Below are 13,914 nucleotides of genomic sequence, written 5' to 3'. Positions count from 1 at the left end.
TGTAGGCATGGCCGGACTGGGACCAAAATTCAGCCCTGGCATTTGAACTTGTAGGCAGGGCCGGTTTTAGGCAAAGTGGGGCCCTAGACAAAGTTTAAAATGGGGCCCCAAATGCTAACATATTGCACATCACACAAAAGCATTTCGGTTGTATTTACATGCGCTGAGTTCAGGCCACTAAATGAGTTTGATCGACAATACTGAAGTTGTTCAACGCTTGTTTCCTGGCCTTTTTCCACCAGCTGAGGAATAATGATGGGACAGAACGATCACTAATAGATCACTAACAGATTTCCATACAGCATCATGTTATGAGCAGCACATCTACAGTTTATGCCAGCGATGCGCTGCTGAGAACAATGATTTTTGTTCCAGCAAAAACAATCTGAATATGCAGCATTTTACTTGTTTAGTAAAATACACGCCATAAGCCTCCATATATTATAATGTGCACCTCAGTCCTCCATATAGTATAATACACTCCCTATAGTCCTCCATATACTAAAATACACTGCTCAGTCCTCCATACAGTATAATACACTCCTCATAGTGCTCCATATAGCATAATACACTCCTCATAGTGCTCCAAATAGTATAATGCACCGCCATAGTCATCCATGTAGTACAATTCACTTCCCATAGTATAATGCACCCCATAGTTCTTCATATAGTATAACATATTCCCCATAATCCTCGATATAGTATAATGCAGCCCACATATAGTATAATGCAGCCACCACCCTACAGAATATAACGCAGCCACCCCAGAGTATAATGCAGCCACCCCAGAGTATAATGCAGCCACCCCATAGAATATAATACAGCCCACCTCCCCGTAATATACAATTATGGAAACAGGAACACATGGGCTACTTGCACAGTGAACAAGTCTGTATGATCATGTTCACACACCACCAAGAAACCTGAAGACACAAAAGAGAATAGTAAAACCAAAAACACTCAGTTTGAAAAAATGTTGCAGTAATCCGCAAGTGCTAGTAAAAGATGTAAAAAACAGGGTATTTGGTTGATAAGTTTTTTGCAAAAAATGTATACTAAGCTGCTCTACCAATCTTCACGGTATACCCTTATCAGAGCAGTCCTAACTAATGTATGCAATCCCTATCTGATGTATTTAAAAACCTGATCATCTGTATATAACCTGTGTGAACAGGGTTCAGAGAGGAAAAATCCATGTGTGCATACAGGGTAGAACAGCTTTTGTGCAGATAGCCCAAGAGGAGTGGTGGAACTCCCCAGTCTTGTAGACACAAGAGAACAATTATGGAAACAGGAACACATGGGCTACTTGCACAGTGAACAAGTCTGTATGATCATGTTCACACACCACCAAGAAACCTGAAGACACAAAAGAGGATAGTAAAACCAAAAACACTCAGTTTGAAAAAATGTTGCAGTAATCCGCAAGTGCTAGTAAAAGATGTAAAAAACAGGGTATTTGGTTGATACGTTTTTTGCAAAAAATGTATACTAAGCTGCTCTACCAATCTTCACGGTATACCCTTATCAGAGCAGTCCTAACTAATGTATGCAATCCCTATCTGATGTATTTAAAAACCTGATCATCTGTATATAACCTGTGTGAACAGGGTTCAGAGAGGAAAAATCCATGTGTGCATACAGGGTAGAACAGCTTTTGTGCAGATAGCCCAAGAGGAGTGGTGGAACTCCCCAGTCTTGTAGACACAAGAGAACAATTATGGAAACAGGAACACATGGGCTACTTGCACAGTGAACAAGTCTGTATGATCATGTTCACACACCACCAAGAAACCTGAAGACACAAAAGAGAATAGTAAAACCAAAAACACTCAGTTTGAAAAAATGTTGCAGTAATCCGCAAGTGCTAGTAAAAGATGTAAAAAACAGGGTATTTGTTTGATACGATTTTTGCAAAAAATGTATACTAAGCTGCTCTACCAATCTTCACGGTATACCCTTATCAGAGCAGTCCTAACTAATGTATGCAATCCCTATCTGATGTATTTAAAAACCTGATCATCTGTATATAACCTATGTGAACAGGGTTCAGAGAGGAAAAATCCATGTGTGCATACAGGGTAGAACAGCTTTTGTGCAGATAGCCCAAGAGGAGTGGTGGAACTCCCCAGTCTTGTAGACACAAGAGAACAATTATGGAAACAGGAACACATGGGCTACTTGCACAGTGAACAAGTCTGTATGATCATGTTCACACACCACCAAGAAACCTGAAGACACAAAAGAGAATAGTAAAACCAAAAACACTCAGTTTGAAAAAATGTTGCAGTAATCCGCAAGTGCTAGTAAAAGATGTAAAAAACAGGGTATTTGGTTGATACGTTTTTTGCAAAAAATGTATACTAAGCTGCTCTACCAATCTTCACGGTATACCCTTATCAGAGCAGTCCTAACTAATGTATGCAATCCCTATCTGATGTATTTAAAAACCTGATCATCTGTATATAACCTGTGTGAACAGGGTTCAGAGAGGAAAAATCCATGTGTGCATACAGGGTAGAACAGCTTTTGTGCAGATAGCCCAAGAGGAGTGGTGGAACTCCCCAGTCTTGTAGACACAAGAGAACAATTATGGAAACAGGAACACATGGGCTACTTGCACAGTGAACAAGTCTGTATGATCATGTTCACACACCACCAAGAAACCTGAAGACACAAAAGAGAATAGTAAAACCAAAAACACTCAGTTTGAAAAAATGTTGCAGTAATCCGCAAGTGCTAGTAAAAGATGTAAAAAACAGGGTATTTGGTTGATACGTTTTTTGCAAAAAATGTATACTAAGCTGCTCTACCAATCTTCACGGTATACCCTTATCAGAGCAGTCCTAACTAATGTATGCAATCCCTATCTGATGTATTTAAAAACCTGATCATCTGTATATAACCTGTGTGAACAGGGTTCAGAGAGGAAAAATCCATGTGTGCATACAGGGTAGAACAGCTTTTGTGCAGATAGCCCAAGAGGAGTGGTGGAACTCCCCAGTCTTGTAGACACAAGAGAACAATTATGGAAACAGGAACACATGGGCTACTTGCACAGTGAACAAGTCTGTATGATCATGTTCACACACCACCAAGAAACCTGAAGACACAAAAGAGAATAGTAAAACCAAAAACACTCAGTTTGAAAAAATGTTGCAGTAATCCGCAAGTGCTAGTAAAAGATGTAAAAAACATCAACCAAATACCCTGTTTTTTACATCTTTTACTAGCACTTGCGGATTACTGCAACATTTTTTCAAACTGAGTGTTTTTGGTTTTACTATTCTCTTTTGTGTCTTCACGTAATATACAATGTAGCATCCACAGAATATAATGCAGCCCCCCATATTATAACACAGCCTCACCCATAGAATATAATACACCCCCACAATAGTATATAACAGCCACATAGTATATAACACGGCCTCCCCATAGAATATAATATACCCCCCATAGTATCTAGCACAACCCGCATTGCAGATAGCACAGCCCATGTAGCAGTATACAACACAGCCCATGTAGCAGTATGCGGCACAGCCCACATAGTAGTATAAAGCATTGCCCACATAGTAGTATACAGCACTGCCCACATAGTAGTATACAGCAGAGCCCACATAGTAGTATATAGCACAGCCCACATAGTAGTATACAGCAGAGCCCACACAGTAGTTTACAGCACTGCCCACATAGTAGTATATAGCACAGCCCACATAGTAGTATATAGCAGAGCCCACATAGTAGTATACAGCACTGCCAACATAGTAGTATATAGCACTGCCCACATAGTAGTATACAGCACAGCACACACAGTAGTATATAGCAGTGCCCACATAGTAGTATACAGCACAGCCCACACAGTAGTATACAGCACAGCCCACACAGTAGTGTACAACACAGCCCACATAGTAGTATACAGCACAGCCCACACAGTAGTATATAGCACAGCCCACATAGTAGTGTATAGCACAGCCCACATAGTAGTATACAGCAGAGCCCACATAGTAGTATATAGCAGAGCCCACATAGTAGTATACAGCACTGCCAACATAGTAGTATATAGCACTGCCCACATAGTAGTATACAGCACAGCACACACAGTAGTATATAGCAGTGCCCACATAGTAGTATACAGCACAGCCCACACAGTAGTAAACAGCACAGTTCACACAGTAGTGTACAACACAGCCCACATAGTAGTATACAGCACAGCCCACACAGTAGTATATAGCACAGCCCACATAGTAGTGTATAGCACAGCCCACATAGTAGTATACAGCAGAGCCCACACAGTAGTATATAGCAGAGGCCACATGGTAGTATACAGCACAGCCCACATAGTAGTGTATAGCACAGCCCACGTAGTAGTATACAGCAGAGCCCACACAGTAGTATATAGCAGAGCCCACATAGTAGTGTACAGCACAGCCGACATCTCTCCTCCCCCCTAGAATGGCCCCACAGTCCAGTAAAAAAAAAACACTCCTCATCTCCCCTCGTGCCTGCGGTGCTCCCTGCTCCTGTCTCGGCGGCTGCCGCTGCACTGCCTGGGACACAATGAGTGCGCGCGCACTCGCAGTGTCTGAGGCAGAGCGGGGAATGATGGGAGAGGGAGTGACAGGTGACGCTCTCTCCTCCATCATTGCATTCAACTCTACCGGCGTTAAAGACGCCGGTATAGTTGAATGCGGCAGCAGCGGCGCTGGGGGGGGGTGAGTCGGCGCTCAGCGGCCCACTACTGGCACCAGCCCTTCTGGCATTTGCCAGAATTGCCTGATGGCCAGTCCGGCCCCGATTGTAGGTTGTGTGGGTGTGCTGGCTACTCCCTCGTTACTTAGCAAAACCTGATGAAAGATTCCCTTTAAGCCACATGCCCATCTTTCTCAGTGTTGCATGAGCCATGGCCATGATGTCAATGGAAGGTCTTGAAAATTTGAATTTATCATACCTGATTGATCAAGTGAGTCAGTTTTCAAAGAGTAATCTGTCTTTAGGATTTTTTTTTATAGAGTTCTTGTTTTATTGAAACACTGTCATAGTTAGAAGCTTAAGAGATTGAAATAGATCTAGAATGGTCATAGTTACAGCTATCAAGGAGGAGGTCCCATCAAACTCTATCATTCTGCACAGTTATGCAGTGAGATCAGGAGCACAGAATGTCAGTCATTACATGTCTCACACTGAACCTCCCCTTTCATTTAAAATAAGCTCTGGAGGCAGATTCTCAGTGAGATATTTATGTTCAGCTCATAGATCTTAGCAACTTATTTACATATTAAGAATAACGTAGATTTCTCTGGAAGAAGACATCAGATCGCAGATATCAAAGTATCATTTTATTCAACTCTCTATGACCTGCATGATACTGACAGATTCACTATAAAGTAAGTAAACCACTATCATCAGGTCTAAGATTTATTTAATAAATGTTCGTAGTCTGTATTGTGAATTTGCATTGAGTTCAACAAAAATGAGTATTCTAAAACAGATCTGCATTGCCTGGTGGAGAACAATGATGGCATTTTTATATGGCTGTCTGGACATTCAATAAATCTTTTCCTGACGTTTACCATCTTACATAGCTTTCACTGTGAGTGAACATCCACATCAACAATTAGGTAAATGAAACATTCATTGTAGTCGGGCAAGATGTACTTCTGCGTGAACACTCTAAATCTGTCTTTTCCAATCTATCACTGTTTATTCTACTTAAAAGCTTTGTTACTTGGACTTTAAGGCTAGCCTGATTTACTAGTCATTTTATTGCACTCTAACATACGGTTTGATGTTATTCTGGTCCGTAAGGTAATTGCATTAGAAATAAGAAACAACTACATTTGTGTTCTGTGGGATAATGCAATTTGATTAAAACATATATCTTCATTCCAAAAGGGAAGGAACGGAGCCCCAGGCCCTGCAGGAATTCCAGGTGAAGCGGTAAGTATGCATATTAAATGTGCTTTGCTACTGAATATTCTAGAGAATTGTCAAGGCCCTAAGAAGTGTCACTGCTGATCTCAATTTGGTAGCTGCGCTTCCCTACGGTACAAAGTATAGGTGATTTGAGACCTTAGAATCCCTGGAAAATTCAAACATGCTTTTTCCAGTATTGCTGAAGAGGCTCAGGGGAGGAGCGCCATATGTTTCTGCTTGTGCCGCATGTTAATGGACCCTCACTGCAGCATTAACACCATGCACAAATAAATACTTACACTCATTCCTGAAAGGCAAAGTTTACCTTAAGTGCTGTGTCTTCATTAACCCCTCTCCTGTCAGGTAAGTCAAAGACTCAATTTTCACTGTGCGAAATTCATTTTCTGCGCTCCAAATGGAACATGGTAAAATTGCATCGCCCCCTGGTATTACATAATAAAATGTGGTTAAATTGAAATAAAATATAATTATATAGTTATTCACCTCTTTCTGAGGCGCTAAGCTACTGAAACTATGTAAATGGATTTTAAAGGCTTTTGCCTGCGGTACGCCATTGTTGTGATGATTACATTATTCATTTATTTCTGTTCTTAATGCCTTGTTATATTACACAAGTATGTTATATTATACATGTACAAACATTGCTTTTTACTACTCGGTGCAATAATTTCTACCATTCTGTGCAACTGTAACGCTAAATATGAACATCATTTTTCTTAATTAGCTGTTTCGACAATAAATTATCCCAACACCAGGACAAAAGCCTGAATTGCTACAGTCTTTATTTTGTTTTTGACTTAGGTAGTAGAGAATTGCTAAATATTCATGTCAACAAATGGACAGCATCCAAAATGCTGCTGGATAATGGCACATACTCTCAGTGACAACTTGGCTTGAGTTTTAAAATACACAAATGAGTATACAAAATAAAGGAAAGTAAAATGCATGTATCAAACCAGCAAAGCTCAGTGACATTGCCAGTGTTCAAATAGGCTTGTAATTTAAGTGTGAAGAACTTTGAATATTAGGAATGGATTGTGAAGCGTGCCTTTAAGATTAAAGGGGTATTCCCATCTCCAAGGTCCTATCCCGAAATTGTACTAGGTGTAATATTAATATTAGCAAATACCTCCACTTAGAAATGTAGTATAGTTCTTCTGATAAGCTATGTCACTTACCCCATGTGAAGGGCATTGAAGTAGCTTAAGTATCTATGGTTACGACCACTAACAACTAACAAACTAACTGTCATTATATTTGTGGACGGAACCATTGAAACCTAAGTTACTGAAAAGCTCTGGAAATGGGGTAAGACAATAGTGAATCAGAAGAACTATACTACACTTCTAATTTGAGGTATGTGCTAATATTATTACACCTACTGCATACTGTATTGGCTTAGCGTCTTGGAAATGGAAATACCCTTCTAAGTCTGCTGCTATGGCCCTCCATGGTGGGGCTTTTTACATTTTAATTGCCTATTATTATAATCAGAGGGAAGAAAAGGCAAGACAACACAAGTGGAGTCCAACTACTTGTGCCTTGGCTCTGACATAGCAGACCACTTTCCCTTGTTATTCTCAAACTAATCTTGCTACTGGAGGTTTAGCTGTAAATTCCACCACCTAAGAAAACTGTAAAATCCAAGGACTCAGACTCTGAAGCGCTCTGAGAGGTAGCACACATTCAGCTCATGCACCACTTCCATGGCCAACCAACAAGGGCTTCTCTAGTGGAGCTTTTAAAATGTTAAGGGTATGTGCACACGTCCGGATTTTTAGCGTTTTTTTTGCGGAATTTCGCCATAAAAACGCTATAAATCCGCTAAAAAAAGCTAACATTATGCATCCTATCATTTATAATGCATTCCGCATTTTTTGTGCATATGTTAGCATTTTTTTCCGCAAAAATAACGCATACCGCAAAAAATCCGGACATGCTCTATCTTTTTGTGGATTTTCTGTGGATTTCCTATCAAAATGGACATTCCGGAAAAATCCGCAAAACTTCCGAAAAAAATCCGCGCAAAAAACGCGTCAAAAATGCGCAAATTCCACGAGAAATCCATGCGAAAAAAGCACGCGGATTTCTGGCAGAATTCTCCAGATTTTGTCAGGAAAAAAACCTGACGTGTGCACATACCCTTATGTGCTAGTTTTCTTACCAGAGGAAAAACTGCAAGCTGACACAAAGGATGTCGAACTTGTAACAAGATTGCTGACGTGCCAGCGCTCCTACCTAGCAAAACACTTGCCCTTCTCTTTCAAGCTGAACTTCCTACTTGAAGTTAAAGGCGTACTCTGGGGAGATGAAACATTTTTGTTCTGTTCCTGCACTTATCTAGTCTAGTATATAAAGCTGAATGTGTGTGTGTATGTATGTATGTATGTATGTATGTCCGGGATTGGCATCTGCACCGTCGCAGCTACAGCCACAAAATTTTGCACAGTCACACGTCTGGACCCCGAGAGCGTCATAGGCTATGTTGTGAGGCGAAATTTTAACCCCGCGCTTTCCAATTCACCAAACAATTTTGCCCCTATCTACATAATGGGAAAAAAATGAAAGGAAAAGTGTAGGAGGCAAATTGACAGCTGCCAGATGTGAACAAGGGGGACTTAAAGAATGAGAGCGATGGCGCCAAAGAGTATATACCGTACAGTTGCTAAGGTGGGGCCCCGACATGGGATACTCACCACACACGGGGATATGAACACACACACAAAATGCGCCACACACTACCACGTGCTTGAACACATATTACCCTCAGCACACATTTCACCACAAATACACCAACCTTGCCACATAAAAGTCGAAACACAAAAGTCGCCACTCAAAACTCGCCACGCGCAAAACTCGCCACATGCAAAAACTAGGCTCTTGCAAAACTCGCCACAAGTGCAAAACTCACCTCATGGAAAACTCGCCACATGCAAAACTTGCACACGCGGAAAAATTGCCACATGCACAAAAGTTGCAACACATGCAAAAGTTGCCTCACACAAAACTTGCACATACTCAAAAGGCACCACACATAAAACTCGCCACGCGCAAAACTCGCCATGCGCAAAACTTGCTGCACACAACTTGCTACACTAACCTGTCACATGCAACTCGACACACAAAGTTGCTACACGCATGTTGCCACACAAAACTCATCTCACAAAAGTAGCTACATGCATGTCGCCACACGCAACTCAACACACACAACTTGACAAACGAAACTCGCCCTAAAACACATACAAGTCTGGTATTATCCTTCAAAAATAAAAATCTGATTAATAAGCAGACAAAATACAACAAATGTACCATACAGGAAATACGGCAGCTGTCAGTCACATGACCTGTCTATTATGTGTATGTGTGAGCTAATATATACAGCCAGGGGGAGGGCTTCCTGTTGGCTGGGGATTTATCAGGCTGCCAATTTAGCTTACAAATACTGAGGTAAAAATACTGAGCAAATAACGTGTGAACAAGGTCTAATACAGGAGGAGATGACACACATGTATATACTATATACAGGAGAGATGACACACAGGTATATACTATATAGAGGAGGAGATGACACAGGTATATACTATATATAGGAGAGATGACACACAGGTATATACTATATACAGGAGGAGATGACATACATGTATATACTATATATAGAAGGAGATGACATTCAGGTATATACTATATATAGGGGAGATGACACACAGCAGGTATATACTATATACAGGGGAGATGACATACAGGTATATACTATATACAGGAGATGACATACAGATGTATACTATATATAAGGGAGATGACAAACATGTATATACTGAGGTGATGAGGTGAAAATGAGAGGTGTGAGGTGAAAATGAAAAGGCGTGAGTGCAAAATGAGAGGAGTGAGGAAAAATAGTGGAGTGATCAGAAAATGACAGATGTGAGGTTGAAATGACAAGTGTTAGGGGGGAATGAGAGGAGTGAGGGAGAAAATGAGAGATGTGAGGGGGAAAATGAAAGATGTGATTGGGAAAATGAGAGGCGTGATGGGAAAATAAGAGAAGTGAGGTGCTATAACTAATCACAGATATTTACTATGCCCAGGCAACGCTGGGCTCTTCAGCTAGTCTAATATATAAAGCTGAATGTGTGTGTGTATGTATGTATGTATGTATGTATGTATGTCCGGGATTGGCATCTGCACTGTCGCAGCTACAGCCACAACATTTTGCACAGTCACACATCTGGACCCCAAGAGCGTCATAGGCTATGTTGTGAGGTGAAATTTTAACCCTGCGCTTTCCAATTCACCAAACAATTTTGACCCTATCTACATAATGGGAAAAAAATGAAAGTACAAGTGTTGGAGGCAAATTGACAGCTGCCAGATGTGAACAAGGGGGACTTAAAGAGTGAGAGCGATGGCGCCAAAGAATATATACCATACAGTTGCTAAGGTGTGGCCCCGACATGGGATACTCACCACACATGGGGATATGAACACACACACACAAAATGCACCACACACTACCACGTGCTTGAACACATATACCACCCTCAGCACACATTTCACCACACATACACCAACCTCGCCACATAAAAGTCGAAACACAAAAGTCATCGCTCAAAACTCACCACGCGCAAAACTAGGCTCACGCAAAACTCGCCACAAGTGCAAAACTCACCTCATGGAAAACTCGCCACACGCAAAACTTGCACGCGCGGAAAAATTGCCACATGCACAAAAATTGCAACACATGCAAAAGTTGCCTCACACAAAACTTGCACATACTCAAAATGCACCACACATAAAACTCGCCACACGCAAAACTCGCCATGTGCAAAACTTGCTGCATACAACTTGCTACACTAACCTGTCACATGCAGCTCGACACACAAAAAGTTGCTACACGCATGTCGCCACATAAAACTCATCTCACAAAAGTCGCTACATGCATGTCGCCACATGCAACTCAACACACACAACTTGACACATGAAACTCGCCCTAAAACACACAAGTCTGGTATTATCCTTCAAAAATAAAAATCTGATTAATAAGCAGGCAAACTACAAGAGCAACAAATGTACCATATAGAAAATACGGCAGCTGTCAGTCACATGACCTGTCTATTATGTGTATGTGTGAGCTAATATATACTGCCAGGGGGGAGGGCTTCCTGTTGGCTGGGGATTTATCAGGCTGCCAATTTAGCTTACAAATACTGAGGTAAAAATACTGACCAAATAACGTGTGAACATGGTCTAATACAGGAGGAGATGACATACAGATATATACTATATACAGGGGAGATGACACACGGGTATATACTATATACAGGGGAGATGACACATAGGTATATACCATATACAGGGGAGATGGCACACACATATATACTATATACAGGGGAGATGACACACAGGTATATACTATATACAGGGGAGATGACACACAGATATATACTATATACAGGAGGAGATGACACACAGGTATATACTATATACAGGAGGAGATGACACCCAGGTATATACTATATACAGGAGGAGATGACACACAGGTATATACTATATACAGGAGCAGATGACACACAGGTATACACTATATACAGGAGCAGATGACACACAGGTATATACTATATACAGGAGGAGTTACACACAGGTATATACTATATACAGGAGGAGATGGCACACATATATACTATATACAGAAGGAGATGACATACAGTTATATACTATATACAGGAGGAGATGACACACAGGTATATACTATATACAGGAGGAGATGACACACGGGTATATACTATATACAGGAGAAGATGACACACATATATACTATATACAGGAGGAGATGACATACAGGTATATACTATATACAGGAGGAGATGACAACCTGGTATATACTATATACAGGGGAGATGACATACAGGTACATACTATATACAGGGGCGATGACACACAGGTATATAATATATACAATGGAGATGACACACAGGTATATACTATATACAGAAGGAGATGACGTACAGGTATATACTATATACTGGAGGAGATGACACACAGGTATATACTATATACAGGAGCAGATAATACACAGGTATATACTATATACAGGAGGAGATGACTTACAGGTACATACTATATACAGGAGGAGATGACACACGTATATACTATATACAGGAGGAGATGACATACAGGTATATACTATATAAAAGAGGAGATGACAAATAGGTATATAGAGGAGGAGATGACATACAGCAGGTATATACTATATACAGGGGAGAAGACATACAGGTATATACTTATATACAGGAGATGATATACATGTATATACTATATATAGGAGGAGATGACATACAGGTATATTGTATATACAGAAGAGAGGATATACAGGTATATAATATATACAGGAGGAGATGACACATGGGAATATACAGGAGGAGATGACATACAGCAGGTATATACTATTTACAGGGGAGATGACATACAGGTATATACTATATACAAGATACAGGTATATACTATATACAAGAGAAGACATACATGTGTATATTATATATAAGGGAGATAACAAACATGTATATACTGAGGTAAAAATGAGGGGTGTGAGGTGAAAATGAAAAGGTGTGAGTGCAAAATGAGAGGAGTGAGGGAAAATAGTGGAGTGATTGGAAAATGACAGATGTGAGGTCGAAATGACAAGTGTTAGGGGAGAATGAGAGGAGTGAGGGGAAAATAAGAGGAGTGAGGGGAAAATGAGAGGTGTGAGGGGGAAAATAAGAGGAGTGAGGGGGAAAATGAGAGGTGTAAGGGAGAAAATGAGAGGTATAAGGGAGAAAATGAGAGGCATGATGGGAAAATAAGAGACGTGAGGTGCTATAACTAACCACAGATATTTACTATGCCCAGGCAACGCCGGGCTCTTCAGCTAGTACACTATAAAAATGAGAACCAGCATATATTTACCTTGTGTGTCACATGCACAGCCTGCTGATGTGGTTTACACTAGAGCAGTGTTCCCCAACTCCGGTCCTCGATAGCCACCAACAGGTCATGTTTTCAGGTTTTCCATAGTATTACACAGGTGATTGAATGCTTGCCTGGCCAGTTGATGCAATTATCACCTGTGCAAAACAAAGGTGATCCTGAAATCATGACCTGTTGGTGGCTCTCGAGGACCAGAGTTGGGGAACACTGCCCTAGAGGGACATTTCATGTTAATGGACTAGTTTGTTAACCAGGGGGGAAAAAATATTGAGATGACCTTGGCTCCAGAGACAACCTTCCTACTTGGAAGTTGTGTTGTAAGCTGGCCAATAAAACTACAAATAGTTGAAGGCCAGAAGCCACCAAAGCTGCGGCATGCATTTAGTTTGTGCTCCATTTGCATAGTCAGTTGATGTTCATTGCCCTATTGGCACTTTAAAATGTTTTTTATTTTAAAACCCAATGGTTTGAGGACACACGGAGGGTCAATCATGCAATGTGCCAGGTCTCACTTCGCTTTCCCTTTTCTCTGAAGTGGAAATTCCTTCTGGAGAGAAGGATTGGAGACTGATTGACAGCTGGTGAGGCGTACCCCTTTCCACCACGCCCTGAATCTCCCACGCAGCTCCCTTCTTTTCTTCCCAATTTTTCTCTTAACTCCATTCACCCTCTGTCACTCACTCACCATCCACTCCCCTTGGTTATCTCATTCACTGCACAGTACCCACCCTTTTCCTTCCTATTCTCTCTATCCCCATCTTCATCTTCCCCATCTTCATCAACCCCCTTACCCCTTCCACTGTGTCCAAACCCTTAGAGTGCCCTCCTTTTCTTACCATGCCTCCAGATTGCATTTTTTTCCTCTGGTTAAAAAAATATCCCATTTTAAAAGTTCCACTAGGTCCGCTCACATCAATAGGCCAAGCAAGTGGTGCACGAGGTAAATGCGCATTGCTTCTCTGAGCTTGGCATCGTGAATTTTACTGTTTCCTTATTTTAGTATAGTTTATAACTTAA

General features: G+C 41.0%; 1 protein-coding gene across 1 annotated transcript in view; it reads left to right on the top strand.

Annotated features, from left to right (window-relative positions):
* Positions 1 to 13,914, top strand: part of COL19A1 (collagen type XIX alpha 1 chain) — a 1,728,692-nt gene that overhangs the window by 1,562,968 nt on the left and 151,810 nt on the right. Inside the window, exon 44 of the mRNA XM_069726653.1 lies at positions 5,893 to 5,937. Coding sequence (XP_069582754.1) covers positions 5,893 to 5,937 — 45 coding nt within the window. The remainder of the gene's footprint in view (positions 1 to 5,892; positions 5,938 to 13,914) is intronic.

Source organism: Ranitomeya imitator, chromosome 5 (assembly GCF_032444005.1).
Source record: "Ranitomeya imitator isolate aRanImi1 chromosome 5, aRanImi1.pri, whole genome shotgun sequence".
Classification (NCBI taxonomy): domain Eukaryota; kingdom Metazoa; phylum Chordata; class Amphibia; order Anura; family Dendrobatidae; genus Ranitomeya; species Ranitomeya imitator.
This window is presented reverse-complemented; position numbering and strand designations above follow the sequence as displayed.